Source organism: Columba livia, chromosome 2 (genome assembly GCF_036013475.1).
Source record: "Columba livia isolate bColLiv1 breed racing homer chromosome 2, bColLiv1.pat.W.v2, whole genome shotgun sequence".
NCBI classification, from domain to species: Eukaryota; Metazoa; Chordata; class Aves; order Columbiformes; family Columbidae; genus Columba; species Columba livia.
Genome location: NC_088603.1, coordinates 41,844,791 through 41,862,226, shown reverse-complemented (window position 1 = coordinate 41,862,226; position 17,436 = coordinate 41,844,791). Strand labels below are relative to the sequence as shown.

The window sequence follows — 17,436 nt, the reverse complement described above, 5'->3', positions numbered from 1 at the left end:
TTCAATATTGTGTAAGTTAAATAAATTCTGAATGTTTATATCATGATTATTTTTTGCATACAAAAGATATATGGAAAGCTGTTTGTAATGTCTTAGTAAAAACTGTAGAATTTAAGTTATTGAAGACTACTTTTTAAAAAAATAATTTTAGACCAGGATCTAAAAATGTTATGCTGATCCTTTGTGTGTGTTTTTTTCCTCCCACCCTCCCATCTTGAATCATACATAGTCATGTCCTAATTAGTGTGTTATAAAAGATAACAATCTAGAGGTACTCATTGAATCACAATAAATTGTTGCCTTTTGCAAACACGTTGTGGGACAAGTTGAACCATTTGAGATAAGAAAATCATAGCCTAAATGTATTAGGCTACTATTTGATTTCTTACTGTTTTACTGGGTCATTATCATATAATTATTTGTAACCTCATCTAGGTGTTGTAACCTCATCTAGGTGTTCCTGCTCCAGCAGGGGGATTGGACTAGATGATCTTTTGAGGTCCCTTCCCATCCCTGACATTCTGTGATTCTGTGATTTTGGTTGGAAAAGGCATTTACGATTGAGTCCAGCTGTTAACCTAGCACTGTCAAGTCCACCATTAAACTATGTCCCTAAGCACCATGTCAACACATCTTTTCAGCACGTTCAGGGATGGTGACTCAACCACTTCCCTGGGCAGCCTGTTCCAGTGCTTCACAATTCTTTCTGTGAAGAATTTTTACCTCATATCCAATCTAAGCCTCACATGGTGCAACTTGAGGCCATTTCCTCTTGTCCCATCACTTGCTACTTGGGAGAAGAGACCAGCACACTCCATACTACAGCCTCCTTTTAGGTAATAGTAGAGTGATAAGGTCTCCCCTCAGCCTTCTTTTCTCCAGGCTAAGCAGCCCCAGTTCCCTCAGCTGCTCCTCAAAGACTTGTTTTTTAGACCCTTCACCAGCTGCTTTGCCCTTCTTTGAACTCTCTCCAGTACCTCAACGTCTTTCTTGTAGTGAGGAGCCCAAAACTGAACAGAAGATTCAAGGTGGGACCTCACCAGTGCCAAGTATAGGGGGATGATCCCTTCCTCAGTTCTGCTGGCCATGCTATTTCTGATACAAGCCAGGATGCTGTTGGCCTTTTTGGCCACCTGGGCACACTGCTGGCTCATGTTCAGCTGCTGTCAATCAACACCCCCAGGTCCCTCTCTACCAGGCAGCGTTCCAGCCATTCTTCCCTGAGCCTGTAGCACTGCTTGGGGTTGTTGTGACCCAAGTGCAGGACCTGGCACTTGGCATTGTTGAACCTCATACAACTGATCTCAGCCCGTTGATCCAACCTGTCCAGATCCCTCTGATGTATGGTTAGGCCCTAGTCCTCAGATGCTCTACAAGTAGAAGCACTTTAGAGAGCTGTCTCACAACAATCATAAGAATAAAACATACATGTAGTAACGTACATGACAACTGAAAAACTTGCATGTGATAAGTGCCAATCGTGTACTTCTTTGACTGTAAAAACCTCTTGAAGCCTAAGAACTGAGAACAAAGAGAAGAGTTCCATTTGAACAACATTTTGGTCATTTTTACACCTATAATTCTTTTGCTTTCTATATGAATTCCATTCTTTCAACACTTGCTTCTACTTTGAGAAGTATTATTTTCTTTTCCTGCTAATCACTGGCCCTTTTAGAACAAGTGAACATAGTAGAACAGTGCTAACAGTGCTATGGATAATGGAACATGTAAGTGAGCTAAGGATCACTCCTATGAGGCATAATATCAAAGGTGATCGTAAAGTAAAGCCAGTAAGGTCAGAAAGATATTGAAAAAATACATATATTTATACACACATGCAGTGAAGCTTATTGAAAGCCTGGACGTCATTCATAGAACTACCTCAATGATGTAAAATTTGCGTTGCAGCTATTGGCAATGCTTTAGTAACAATTCTCATTCTTCCTCGTGCATATATCAGTGTGATTTATATATTTGCAAACTTTTATTTCTTTTCTGCTTGCTTAACTGATCCATATCTAATCCTTTTAGGGTGATGGTGGTGGGGTTGTTGCTGTTTAAAACAAATGACAGTGTGGAGACTAAATTAACTTGGATAATAAAACGCTTTTAGCACACATGCATGGGATTTTGCAGCTTCCCTGTTGGTGGGAGATGTGATTGTTCTCCAAATGAAAAGCTGTGAGAGTTGGAGTTGCAATTCCAACTCTGCTGCATGTAATCTCAGCAAAGGATTGTGGGATCCCCTGGGTTTCTCCACCCCCTGTTGTTTTGGATGCTGTCTGTTGTAGGACTGGGTAGTAGAGAATACTTGATTCTCATTTGGCCCCATCTGGCTTATTAGGGGCCAAACAATTGGCTGTTGTCAACACTTGTAGATACAGTCTGCATGTCTCAAAGATTCTTGAAATACGTGTTTCATAGCATCTCCATAAATAAACTAGAAAAATGTGATCTCTAAATCTGGAAGAGAGAGGTAATTTCCCTTGTTGTGAAAGAACAAAATGCTTTATTCCTGTGCCTGCTAAGATAAAAGGAAAACAAAAATAGCATCGAAGCTTACAAAGTAGAAGCTGGTGAAGACAAATTGGAATAATACGGGGAGCATTGTCCTCGTTCATTGTATACTATAGGTTGGTGTTTGGCCTTTTTGAGTCTGTCCAGGTTGTTTGGGAGAGTTCAGTATCCTTTGCTCATTGTTCCTGTGTGCTTATATGCTTTCCTACCCTTTGCTTTCAGTGCACCACAAGGCTGCAGCAAAGGCGAGATTGAGAGAGAACTGGTGATACTTTCTTCTGGTTGAGAAATTTATGTGGTGACTGGTTAATCCAGAATTGGAGTTCAGCCTATATTTACTTTATACAGAGGTTAGCTGGCAACACCTAAATAGAAGTAAAATATTTACCTGAGTGGCAAGTAGGTTTTGTCCTCATTATTTGTACATTGATGGTTTTTACTGATCATGTAACAGCTGCTTCAAAGTTGGTAAACCCCTTGTAAGAGAAGGAGGCAATTTCAGGTATTAGGCGGGTGGTGACATCTTTTTTTTCTTGTGTCTGCTAGCCAGGCAAATAAATAATGTTAGTTCAAGTTATTTTTATTGTTATTTTTAAGATAATTTCAATTTGCAAGTAGGAATGTATTCTGTAAAATGTCATATGTATTCTTTTTGTATATGCTCTTACTGTCTCAGAATGGGGCTTTTCTATATTCGGTTGCCCTGAGATATTTAAATTTTTCCTTTTGTACATTTTTAGTTCAATGAGAAGGTGGTATTTATCAGGAAAATCTTCCTGAAAGATGCACCAAATCCCTGCATCCTCACCCCAAAGTGGATTAGTTTTCTGTAACAATGATTGCTATTTCAATGGGGTTATTTTTCATCATCTCCAGCCACATTGGGCTTGAATTCTGTTTGTATTATGATATTAGCCTATATGATTCTCTTGTTTTACAATCCTTGGCTTATTTCATCAGAAAGCTTCTAAACTAGGATTGTATCAGATTTAATTTCTTCGGTTAAATAGATAATGTAAATGATAGCGTAGCCATAGGAGAGGCATTACAGTGTTTCTTAAGCCCCACTGAATCAATTGTCTGAACCAAGATGTAAAAGAGTAGTTTTGCTGTTATTATTCAAAACAGTATTCAGTATTTTGAATTCAAATGCTTAAGCGCAAAATGGATGTTATAAATACTTAAAGTGAGGAAGAGAGTGTCTTTTGTAATATACTGTTGTTTCCTTATTTTGATTTATCATGCTTAGTAAATCACTGCAGTTTGAATGTGTGGGAGCTTGTTAAGAAACTGTCACATAATCTGTAGAATTTTTTATGTGGAAAGGATAGCTTGATCTTCATACCCCTGAAAACGTAACATTTAAATTACATGATAAGTTTTGGTTGTAATTTAAATCTCTGTCAGGTTTTGTTTATATCTTGAGAGTGACAGATTGAATAGATGAGGTTGATTGTTGGTGTCTTTGTTTTAGACATTATTTGATAATCAGATCAATGCTTCAAAAAAGGAAGACTCAGAAAGCATTAATAAAAATGACACTTCAAAGAAGATGTCTGTTGAGAGAGTTTATCAGAAAAAGACTCAGCTTGAGCACATCCTCCTCCGTCCAGATACCTACATTGGGTCAGTGGAACCATTAACTCAGGTAAGTGTTGCTAAGTTTACACTCTTAGAACTTTTTGTTGTTTGAATGAGGAAATTGCTATTCTGGTTAAAAAATAGGCAAATCTTTACTTTTCTGAGTATTCTGAATTATCACGCTAAAAACTGTGGTCATGTTTATGTATGCATGTGTAGGAAGGGGTCAAGAGAAGACTTCTTAAAGCAGTCCTTGGTTCACCTGAAGAAACATGCTCAGAAAATGTTGAAGTTCAGTCAAAACATAAACACTCACCTATGTGTGTAAACAGTTATGTGTGTATAAGTGTGTGTTTACAAACATGACTATATGCACACAAATATGCATACATATTTGTAAGTAGCATTTGTTCCAGGTCCCAAAATGCGTTGGTCTGTTTTGGTAGAGAACAGAATTTAAGCCTCCTGCTGGTACTTCACCAGTTTTTGTGAAGTTGTGAATTGCTTCAAACTTCAGTGTCTTTACTGTTGGAGTTTCCCACCAAGCGGAAAATAATGCATTTTCATTATGGAAGTCTTTGTGGGTACATTTGTATTATGTGCCGAATTTCTGCTCTACTGTTGTCTGATATGGTAGCAGCAATCACATTGGAAGAGTGAAGTTACTGAACTAAGTAGATCTTATACAATCATAGACTGGTTTACCAAGACAGTAAATACTTTTATTTTGTTTTGTTTGAATGTAGGTAATGTGGGTTTATGATGAAGATGTAGGAATGAATTGCAGAGAAGTTACCTTTGTTCCAGGCTTGTACAAGATCTTCGATGAAATCCTTGGTAAGTTTTTTTTAACATTGATATTGCTTTAATATTATGGAGTACACAGTTTCCTGAGAGCTCTCAAAGCACAGTAATTTGTATCTAAGTTTAAATCAGAGATTTAGAGTCCCACTAAATTTGCATGAAAATGCATGAAAATTTTAGTGCATTCCATCACTACAGAACAGTTTAAACAGGGAACTTGTAAGACAGTGGAAATATTTTTTACTAAATGTCTAAACTAGATCATTCTTTATGATCAGTATTGTTACAAGATTTTTAATCTGCAAAATTGATCAATGCCACAGTTTTAAGTAACATAAGGAAGATTATTCTTCTGAAGTAATTGAAAGTTGTCTCAGTGTTAACTTAGATCATGATCTCATGAATCATTAGAACTACCTTCTTCTGTACAGAGTGATAGTGGTGGTGATGGTGATTCCTACACAGATCATTCTGGTCTTCAGGCAGTTTTAAAATGAATAAGTATTGTACTGCTATTTAAAAGCATGGTGACTGAGGCACAAACAAATGACTTTCAGAAAATTCTGCCCTTAAGTGGCTAAGTTACTGGGACTTACTAGTTTATGATAGTCTCTTGGTAACAGGCACACATTGAGGATTAGCCAGCAGTAGAGATGTGCAACATCTAAACTGTGCTGAAGTGATACTTTGGGTTAATTGACATTAATTCTTGGGCTAATCAGTTTTAATGAGGGTTATGTCGTAAGAATCTATGAGATTAGATTGTAAACTTAATTATGGTCTATGGAGGTGAATGGAAGTTTTGTCGTAACCTTCATTGGGTTCAGCACTTATCCACACCTCTAAAACTACACTTAACAGCATTGCTGTCTTGGAGGCAATGAACTATATCTTGGCCAGGTGGAACAGAAGGTTGTGGGTTGTTTGTTTGTTTGTTTGTATTGTGTTTTTTTGTTGTTGTTGTTTGTGTGTGTGTGTGTTTGTTTTTCTTTTTACTTAATTTGAGAAAAATAGGAATGAAAACCTTTAGACACTTCTTTTTTGAGTGCCGCTTCACAGATTAAATTTACGGGCTTTTCATTGGAGGTAGTCACTTCCATCTTGTCCCATTCAAAAGAAAAATTGTTATAATTATCATAGTACTGTATGGCTTATTGCCTCTTTATGTAGCACTGATAAGTGCTGTACAGAGTGTGCTTTGAGAGCTAGGTGTCAGTCTAATAACATTACGAAAATTTAACATTGTAGCTGTGCGTACTTTTATTGAAACTATACTTAATGATTTTAGCAAAAGCACCTTGAAATATCTGATCTTATTGTGGTCTTTGTAATCTATTTAGATATTTTAATTTATTTCTCTTCATGCTTTTTAGGTGTTTTGGGGTTTCATTTTGATCTATTTAATGGGTGATGAGACAAATGCTGAAAATGATTGTAATGTGTTTTCATGGTTAATGGCCATAGTTGCATTTCTGATTTCTGTTGTTTGTAGTTAATATACATTAGAGTGCAGTTTCATTAAATTCTGATCAGATGTTAACTTCCAGTTATCCTTCTTCTGATCCTAAGTTGTGTAAACTAATAGCTAAAAGTCTCATAGGCTCTTCAGAGACAACTTCTGCTGCAACCAAAGCACTCCTTAATGGATGTGACTTTTTCAGCATTGGGTTTCAGTGGCGAAAGGATGTGTAAGTGATCTGGTGATGTATATAATTGTCTATGGTTTTTAACATACATAGTGTAAGAAATATCCAAACAAATGCAGCAAAAGGAGAATGAGGTGTTCAGTATGTTAAGAACAGTGATGACAACAGACTCAGAAAATAATCTTCTATGTTTGTTTTTAAGATAGTCTAACTGCTAGAAACAGAGTCAGTAATTATAAGAAGGTTGAAAATATCTTTTTGCAGATTCTTGGTCATATTTATAGTCTTCAGTAATAAGATACAGAATATACAAAAACATACCAGATTAAGAAATGCCTGGACCATTGTAACTTGTGGTGGAATATGTATATAATCAGTTTTACAGACCAAGTAATTAATTAGTGTTAATTTGTGTTACTTTGTTTCATAGTAAATGCTGCTGATAATAAGCAGAGAGACAAGAATATGACTTGTATTAAAATATCCATTGATCCGTAAGTAAAACTATGTTTTCATCTACTTTCCCTGCCAGTGCTATTGTAGTTCATATTTGTACGAATTATTTTAGTAATTAAACTGGATTTTTTTAAAAGCAAAATAATATTTTTGGGATTATTTCCATCAGCTTCATGTTTTAAGATTAAAAGGTGAATTAAAAGTGGTCAACAGTAAGTACAACCATACTGAATTGATAATAATTTGCTTTCCTAAGTAATTAATTAATGTTTGATTGAATGAAACTTGAAGCCAGAAGATTATAAAATTCATGATTCTATGAAAGTTTGTCACTATATGTAACTATGACCATCCAGGTTACTTATAAATCATAAATAACAGCATTGAGGTTTTGTAACATAATTTTCCACCTCTTGAACTTCTATGTTAACTCCTTTAGTATTAGGACAAGGTTATGTTTGAATTAGTCAGCTGAATCACCCTGAAACTGCAGATTGCCAGTATGTCATTACCACTGTTTTTCAAAATTGAATACATAAAGAGATATTTCTTAATAAGAAACAATAGTTAAATAGATGTTGAGATCCTTTAGTGGTACCTTTTCATGATGTTTAACTGAACAATAGATAATTCAGAAACATAATTGTCACTTTTGTTAGGCTAAATATACTGAGAAATAATTTTTCTGCAGGTTTTCAGTGTATTATCAGTTTCTCTAGAACAAATTGTTTTTATTGTGGAGTGGGAAGGAAATTGTAGTGCCAATCTGCCTGACCTGTCCTGATTTTGAACTCTCTAATAGTCTGAAATGAAATTCTGTATGAACTGCCAGCATTAACAATGCCAGGTGTTGATGGATTTTTGCATTGATGCATAACATAAATTATGATGTTTATCATAACTGGGAAATAATAGTTTTAAACAGATGATAACTTGATCGTGTCTGGGTTGACTTCAATTAAACCTAAAAAGCTACATACATATCTTAGGTATAATTCTGTCACTAAACTTCAGGATTCTGTTGCAGATCGTGTTGACAGTGAAAGCTCTTCAACAGACTATTGGGGGTTATTTTTATAATATGAAGTACTGTCATGTATGGGCAGTTATGTTCCTTCTTCTAAGACATCTAATAAGCACAAAGGCATGTTTTTTGTAATTAAAACCGATAGAGCTGTGAATAAATGTGGCAAGAATATGGTTTTTTATTGTATTTTATGTGGTTATTTAAACAGGTAAAAAGTATGCAGGAGTCTGTTTTCAAGTTTACGTTAATTGACTTAATGTCTTCACTGTTTTATAGGGAATCAAACATTATCAGCATATGGAATAATGGAAAGGGTATACCAGTTGTGGAACACAAAGTAGAAAAAGTATATGTACCTGCTTTAATCTTTGGGCAGCTGCTAACATCCAGCAACTACGATGATGATGAGAAAAAAGTTACAGGCAAGACGATTTAACATGCTCTGTTTTGTTCAGTCAAGCCACTGTTTGCTTTTGAGTATGCTTTCGCTTCTTACTTTTTCTGTTCTGTTGTGTAAGAGATGATCACTTAGTCACCATTACTATAGCTCTCTTAGGGTAAAATGACTTAAAGAAAAAAAATCTTACTTTTTCTTTTTTAATGTTAATGATTACAGAAAACTTTACATTTGCATCTTTAATGTCAGTACTTGTTCAGTAACAAACAACGTATCTTAATATTCTAATTATATCTTACACAAGTGTTTTAACATTTGTGCTCTTGAAAGGAAGGGAAAAATAAATTTAATAAATTAGGGTATGAGTTGTTATCCTAAATGTGAAGTAGCTCTAATTTAGATCATGAATGAAAGTTATTTCTGTTTTATCCAACCTCATGTATTTTGGCCATATTATGATGTGTGGTTGCAGAGTGATTTGGATCTGATCATGACCTAGTTTTCAGCTAATCAGGGTGTTGAGGTCACTTGCATTTCTGGCCTAGGGGGGAGGAGTGAATTGCTCATTTTGGAGGCAGAAGCAGTTGCACGAGCTTGGAGGTAGTCCACATCTCCACAGAGATACTCCATCTCTGGCTTCCTTTGATAGCTGTTGACATGTGGCCCAACTTTTTTCTTATATAGGAACACTTTACTTCATTGACACACTCTCTGAATATCATAAATATGGTTCTGCTGTTAAAATCTTCCTCTATGTTGTTTTTTCAGGTGGACGCAATGGCTATGGTGCAAAACTTTGTAACATATTTAGTACAAAGTTTACAGTTGAAACTGCTTGCAAGGAATACAAACATAGCTTTAAGCAGGTATAGAAATGACCTCAACTTTTTTCCTTTGCTGTAATTATAAATTTAACATGTTTTCTGTATTTCATGAAATTAATCATTTAACATTCAAATGCATGTGCAGAGTTTGCAGGCTAGGTAGTTCAGTCAGTAAAATTGGTATTTCTGTGTATTAGAATTTGGCTTTTAGTTAGGTAATATTTATCTTGGGAGTGTTAAGTGACTGAAAATGAAAAGCAAATTTATTCTGTTAAAACTAAAGTACATTCCTGTACATGTGAAAAGAAACATATTTAATGGAAACATTTTGTAATTGCTGTTATATAATTTGTCAAAAAATCTTTATACTTATCTGTGCAATTATCTAGAAAATTTTTAATAGTATTAAGAAAAAGATTGTTCAGTGTTTATGTCACAAATTTCATTAGCCTAGCTGGACTTTGGTGCAAACTCCCTTCCCTCCCCATTTGTACCCATTGCTCACAATTACCATTGTTAGCACACAGACCAAGGATCTACTGTATATTATATAGCTTTGAGATGGTCACCTTTTCAGAATTTTGAAGAACATTGTTAGAGTATCAGATACCAAAGTTCCTTGGCTTTGGAGTCCTTCCCCGTTGGTGGCTTCTTTCTTTTTTTCTGTTTAATTTCTGATCATGCTGTCATGTCACTATATAAACAATACATTTCAGTGGTTTTACCTGTCTCTTTAAAAATGTAATATTTTCTGCTGACTGCTAAAAGGCAGAACTTTTTGAAAATGACATGCTACATAAATTCCTATGTTTTCTAGTATTTTAAAAAATTGTGATAATTTCATACAACTGAACTTTGGTATAAGATGTGAGTTGGCATTCTACTTGGTCTTATAAATGCACCTGTGTTCTTGACTAGGGAACAATACCGAGACTCCTAAGTCAAGTCTGAGCAATGTGATTTGTCAAGAAGCATGCTTTGGTATACATCACAGACACTAAGATGCTGTCTCAGACGATTTGAGTCTCTGCAATGTGGTAGACTGAAAGTGTTAAACTGATGGGCAATAAGGCCTGTGTAGCCAGCTCGCCTGTATCTATTTTAGGCAGTTCTGTGGTGGGCTCTATTTGCATTAGAATCATTTCCATCAATGTAAATATACCTGCATATTTACAGAAATCTTCTGTCACTGATGCTTTGCAAATCTTGGTGAAGCAATTAATTTTATGCATAGCATTTTATCAAGGGAAACTTCTGAAAGAAGCCCCTGAGCTTTTTTTTGTGTAGCTGTTGCAATCCGAGCATAACGGGAAAATAGAACAAAGGAGGATGATAACATGTACTGTAAACTAACATCTAAAATGTTTTGTTTCTAAAGACTTGGATGAATAACATGATGAAGACTTCTGAGCCCAAGATTAAGCATTTCGATGGTGATGACTACACATGCATTACATTCCAGCCAGATCTATCTAAATTTAAAATGGAAAAACTTGACAAGGATATTGTGGCCCTCATGACAAGAAGAGCATATGATTTGGCTGGGTCATGCAAAGGAGTCAAAGTCATGTTGAATGGGAAGAAACTACCTGTAAGAGCCTCATTTAAAACATTTTAAGAGTACTGAGTATTTTATGCAAAGAATAGTAATTGATATCTGTATTACTCATAGGTAAATGGATTTCGCAGTTATGTAGATCTCTACGTAAAAGACAAGCTGGATGAAACTGGAGTTGCACTCAAAGTTATTCATGAAGTTGTGAATGAACGGTGGGATGTGTGTCTCACTTTAAGTGAAAAAGGGTTTCAGCAAATCAGCTTTGTAAATAGTATAGCTACCACAAAGGTGAGTAGTTATATTAAATAGTAAAAAATAAAAATGACAAAATTGTGTGCTAAGATTATGCCCAGTCAGATATTTGATTAAAAAATACGTCTGGGTTACTAAAAATAAATAGGTGAGAGAATCCTTTGCATGAGAGGATCTGGCAGAGTAATTAAATGCAATCAAAATATGTTCATAGCAGTATTTATGGATATGCAGTAGTTTTTAAAACACTAGTAATCATTATCACTGATACTGATGTCTTATGTGAGCATGCATGGTATTGATTAAAATGGATGGAACTATTTTATTGTTTCTTTTTTACCACATTGTAATAAGATAATTCTGAAAATAAGTTTAAAAAATGTGCAAACCCCTTTAAAGCTAGTAGTAGCAGGTTTTGGAGGGAAAAATGGCTTTTGGTGTTCTGAAAAAAAATGGCTTTTGGTGTTCTGGAAAAATGGCTTTCCATTTATTGCTTTATGATGTATAAAACTGGCCTGAAATGTTGAGATCAATTTTCTTTTATTTGTGTTCCTATATAAGAGGATCTAGGTGTTCTCTGTACTTATTAGCAACTATAGTAGTAGTGAAATGATATCACAGCAAATCTCCAGTTATGATGAAACAACAATATGCTCAGCATACTAAAGTACAATCTTTGTGCTTCTCATGTTGCTGGGGTGGTCAGGCACAAAGGTGATCTCCTGAAATCAACTAGCGTAACTCTAATTTATGCCAGTTTGGCATGGCCCAGGTTTAGGGATCTGGGATCCACCAGGGTAAAAGCTTTGTCATTTCTGCTCTTCACAGATTACACCAGGTGAGTGATCTAATGACAGTCAAACAATTCTAGTGGTTGGTGAGGCTGATTTTTGGGAATCTCAACCATGAGCTTCCCCAAAAAAATAAGAAAGATAAGACTTTGTAATCAGACACTTAAAAAACCCTCCTTGCTCAGATCTTTTCTAGAAGAGTCAAACAAGAAAAGTCAATGGTAGCACAAGTGGTTCATAAGCACCAGTGGATAGGTGGGCACCCAGAACTATCACTGTTAATCTCAGTGGTAGATGATGTGTAGCCAGTGTTTTGGTGGTATATAATTTTTACTACATACCTTCTTGCAGTGTCATTTTCAATGTAGCTGAATCAGCATTCAGTGGTAAGAGGGACAGTCTATATCATTGTAGAGTGTTTACTTTAAGTGTGCATTTTAATAAAATGCTTATTGTAAACTTGCAAACTTGTCAAAACTAAGAATAATGAACATCTCTGGTATTTGAAAGGTTAAAACTTAGTTTTCATTCAGGCCTCTTTATGCAACATAAAGAAGAAAAATAGCACGACCTTAAAGGTGTACGAAGCTGCCAATGTAGGGGAACTTTAATGTTTAATAATCAGGTGAAGAAAATGTGTTTGGAAAAAAAAATGAATACTTATTGACTCCTAAGTTAAATATGTTGCATATGTTTACCCCAAATATTTTGAATTTTACTCTTTTGGATCAATTTTCACCCATCATGCAGTTACACATACATTATTATCATATATTCTTTAAGAAAATTCATAGAAAAAGTACTGTGTATTCTTCAAAGGTAAGTGTTGTAATTTCTAGTTTTTCCCACTCTCCCGATCCATGCCTTATGTGTGTGACTGGATGTGGAATGTTCGGGGCCGGTGAACCACCTCACCAGCAATTGATGTGCAACTACTCACTGATGAGACATAATGGCTAGTAACTAACTGCGTCAACTGCCTGTCCCCTTATCTGCTAACAGGTGAGGAGCTCATTTCAGCTGTTTTTTGGTTATTTATCGCTGTTTGCTGAAAGCTTTTCATTTCTGTTTCTGGATAAATTTCCCTGCCAAGTTTTTTAAACTTGCTTTAAATTCTGAAGAAGTTCTTTTTAGATTGATGGGGCTTTTTTGAGGGGTGTGCAGAAAGAAGGTCAGGCAGTATGTTGAGGCACAGCTCCCTAGTTTTATTCTTTTGAATTTGTTACCTTGGTCAGGTCCCAATTTATTCACAATTTTGCCAAAGTGGACCACCACAGAATTTGATTTCAGGCTCTGACGCAGGATTTGAAAGCAAACTTGTAGCTATTCCGCTTGTGCAGATAACCTTTTGGTGAAACTTGTATATAAACTGATTAAACATGGTCTTCTCAAGTTCTCAATTTCCAGCAGCAACTGTAGTAGAAACTTCAGCTATTAATATAATAATGTAATGATATTTTTAATATGGTGGCGCTGCTAACTAATACTACTAATCATTTTAGCAGAAATGCTCAGCTAATACGATTGCAGTGTCAGATAGTAGACTAGGGTGGAGAGAGTATCCCAACCTGTTAATATCTGCTGGAGTTCAGCAAGAAATTCAGGACCATTCCAGAGCTTGATGTTTTCAGACTTATTCTAAAAAAAATAAACATAGTGGAAAACAAATGCAAAATAGGATTTTATTTGTATAGCTAATTGAATGAAAATTTCAAAATTATAATTAGCTGCTGAATTTGTTGACTGTATGAGCCATTTATCTGTCTGTAGAATGTAAACATGGCTTACCTCAGAATTAATTGAGGCTGTTGGCTATTGATGACAATATTAATAGAATGTATATAGGAACCAGCCTAAGCTTCATTTTTAAGATTTTAGTTGTTATCATTTAATTAGATGTCTTTGCATCTTGAAGTTTGTAAGGCAGGGATTCAGTCACAATGTTTACCTTCTGGGAAAAGGAGGTTATGCAGTTTTAGTGCTCTTTCTCATAACACAGTAGTCATAATAATCATTGACAGCCCTCTAGATTTAGAGGGTATTTTTCTTTTTTTTGTCTTGTATTAAAATGTACTGACAGTTGGGGCAGTTATAGGCTGTTATGCTTCTATAGTGGGTAAATGTGCCACCTACTGGTGAGATGCTTGAAAGGTTCCCAACTTTGAGCTCTGAACATCCCTCACTCAATGCTACACACTAAGAATGGACACAGGAATGGGGAACTGTTATAGTAACTAATGTATTTTAAGAACAAGAATTGCTGGTAAGTAGCTTATTTTTGATGTGTCAGTTGTTAGTTTTAGCAAAATATTCGAGATGCTAAAATTGAAAACAAAATTTTACTAACGTTGTAAATATAAAAATTTACTGACATATTCCTGTAACCATAAGTTTCTAGTAATGTGATGAGTAAAAGTAATGCACTTTATAATTGCCATTCCAATGCAGTATGTGTTTTTAAACATGCAATTTGATGTTTTCCTGTTATAGCTTTTCTTTACAGTTTGGAAATGGTTTTGTTTTTCTTTAAAGCGGTAGGATGTTGATGTATCAACTTTCACTTGAACTCTCCTATGCTGAAACTGTCATCCAGATGTGAATAAAACCTGTTGTGTGTTAATTTTGGTGTTTCAGGGTTGGATTTGGATTTTTGCTTGTTTGTTTGTGTTTAAGAAGAAATGCGATGAAAACCGAGTTTTATGTGTGGTGCTTCTAAAACACACTAGTGGTTTGTGTTGCTGTTTAGTAGGTGACTCTAGAGACTGGCAGAAAGCATAGATGGTTTCTTTGAAGTACAAGTACTGGTTTTCGTTATGACTAATAATTCTTATCATCTTAAGCAATTTTTTTGTACCTGCTCTCTTTTTTATTTTCATCTCTACTTTCTGAGTGAAGTTGAGAACACAGCTACTATCTCCCATCAATTCAACCACTTTACATCATCTTCAGCCTTTTCAGATGCATACTCCGCCTTAAAACTTTTGGGATTTGGTTGCTAGTTCGTACTTTTTCTTTCTTTGCTGCTCTTTATTCTTGGTTTTAGTTTTTTGCCTGTCTTATTTCTTATCTATCTTATACTTCCTTTTACCCATCAAAAACTTTTTTCTTCTCAGTTCTGTTTTTAAAACAGCTCTGATGATGATTGTCTGCATAGATGTATTTTTCTTTATTTTGTCTGTCCTAATGCAAATTGGTCTGAACAGGAACCATCATTTAGTCTCTGTTTTTCTAAGTCACTAATTGATATTAAGCAAGGGTGATCTTCTGTGTAAAATATTGAGCACTGAGTTAGGAGTGGTTTAATCGTATACGATATGCCCAAAATCACTTCATTCTTTGTTACAAGATAATAGATCTTAATCAGAGTATTATGAACTTTGTATAATAGCCACTAGAACTTAGCATTTTATTATTTGTACCTTTTTGTCTATAAATCTAAAGCGAAGCATTTGAATAATCAAAAATATAAACAGTTTTTAGATACCCAGGGCTTTACGACTGTTCCTATTTTTGACATATTTCTGAAGAAAGCCTTCTATTTTGACTGTAAGGGAAGTTGTGTCACCTTGGACTTGTAAATAATTTAAACGTATTTATTGCTATTAGTTTAGACAATGTCAGTAGTGATTTTTCCCTATAAGACAACAGGGTACCTACCTTCAAATACTAGTTGCTCTTCCTAATCTGGAATGTTTTATCAGTGATACAAGTTTGTGCTGTTTTAGTGTGTTCCCTCAGTGCTCAGTTCTAGGGCTAGTCCTGTTCAATGTATTTATCAGCAGTCTGGATGCAGGAGTTGAATGTACTGTGAGCAAGTTTGCCGATGATAGGAAACTGGGAGGTGCTGTTGACTCTCTTGAGGGGCAGGAGGCCTTGCAGAGGGATCTGGATAGATTGGAGCATTGGGCAATCATGAATGGGATGAAATTTAACAAGTCAAAATGCTGGATTCTGTACCTGGGATGGAGTAGTGCTGGGCACAAGTATAAACTGGGAGGGGAAGCGGCTGGAGAGCAGCCCTGTGGAAAGGGATCTGGGGGTGTTGGCTGGCAACAGGCTCAATAGGAGCCACCAGTGTGTATTGCCCTGGCAGCCAAGGGGGCAAACCATGTCCTGAGGGGCATCAAACATGGCAGAAACAGTTGTCAAAAGGGACGATTGTCCCGCCCTTATTCAGTATTGGTGCAGCCTCACCTTGAGTACTGTGTGCAGTTCTGGGCCCCACCATTTAAGAAGGATGTGAAGGTCCTTGAATGCATCCAGAGGAGGGCAACAAAGCTGGTGAAGGGACTGCAGGGCATGTCCTTTGAGGAGTGACTGAGGACACTGGGTTTGTCTAGTCTGAAGAGAAGGAGGCTGAGGGGTGACCTCGTTACTGTCTGCAGCTTCCTGAGGAGGGGAAGTGGAGAGGGAGGTGCTGAGCTCTTCTCCCCGATATCTAGTGACAGGACACATTGGAATGGTTCAAAGCTGCCCCAGAACATTTCTTTACTGAGAGTGTGTTCAAACCCTGGAACAGGCTCCCAATGGACGTGGTTGATGGCCCAGGCCTGTCAGTGTTGAACAGGCATTTGGACAATGCCCTTAACAACATGCTTTAACTTTTGGTCAACCCTGAAGTGGTCAGGCAGTTGGACTAGATGATTGTCGTAGGTTCCTTCCTACTGAAATGTTCTTGTCTAGTCTTTACTAGTTGTTCTGATTCAGGTTACTTCCTTCTGCCTTATAGAATGTACTCCATAACTTTTAGGTTTCTTTTACACATGTAAATCAGTAGTCATTGTTAAGATGTAATATATCTATAATAGACATGTTTTCCTAGAAAGCTTATGTGAAATGCATTTATTTTCCAAGCAATTTAATCTAAAAATTACTTGTCTCCTAGCAGTATGTTTGCAGTTGTGTTGTTTTTGAAGTTTTTTTGTTTTGTTTTGTTCTGTTTTGGTGTTTTTTTTTGTTTGTTTTGGTTTGGTCTTTTGTTGCCTTTTTTTTTTTTTCTTTTTTTTTTTTTTTCTTTTTAGCTGCTTTTAAGTTCAAAGAGTAGTTAAAGTAGGTAATAGGAGCTTTGGGGCACCGTCTGAAGGTGTTCAAATGTTTAGTGCTTCTGTGTTTAGACTGAATTTTATCAATGGTAAAAACACTATTTAAACATCAAAAATAGTAGGTATTGTCATCTCCCTGCCATATTTCAAAGCATGAGTTATATATGGCTTCAAAAAGATAATTTTTCTGACTCATTACTTCCAAAGGTTAAGAACAGAAGTAAGTATTTGATCCTCAGAGTTTGTTGTGCTAGGGTTCATAGTTGGGACGTGAATACACTGCCTCCACCAAAAGTTTTCTTGCAATAACAGCTTCACTTGAAATGTCTAGTTGGAAAGGCATTAAGCAAGGATAACCAGTACTCAAGAGTCCCTCTATTTTCTAGGGCAAAGTAAAGAATTTTGACAGGCACTGTGAAAGTTTCACTTTCAGCTCTTACAGTGCAGCAGACTTTTTTCCCCCTCTCTGATGATACAAGAAATTGCTTATATGCCATTTTTTCTCTTCATTTGGCCAGTAACTCTATGGGACTCCAGCTGA

At 35.9% G+C, this 17,436-nt stretch overlaps 1 protein-coding gene across 2 annotated transcripts in view; it reads left to right on the top strand.

Annotated features, from left to right (window-relative positions):
- Positions 1-17,436, top strand: part of TOP2B (DNA topoisomerase II beta) — a 64,203-nt gene that overhangs the window by 14,253 nt on the left and 32,514 nt on the right. For both annotated transcript variants that reach the window (XM_021298336.2, XM_005499178.3), the window contains exons 2-8: positions 3,992-4,165; positions 4,845-4,935; positions 6,979-7,042; positions 8,308-8,453; positions 9,197-9,294; positions 10,631-10,843; positions 10,925-11,098. In XM_021298336.2, the coding sequence (XP_021154011.1) occupies positions 3,992-4,165; positions 4,845-4,935; positions 6,979-7,042; positions 8,308-8,453; positions 9,197-9,294; positions 10,631-10,843; positions 10,925-11,098 (960 nt within the window). The remainder of the gene's footprint in view (positions 1-3,991; positions 4,166-4,844; positions 4,936-6,978; positions 7,043-8,307; positions 8,454-9,196; positions 9,295-10,630; positions 10,844-10,924; positions 11,099-17,436) is intronic.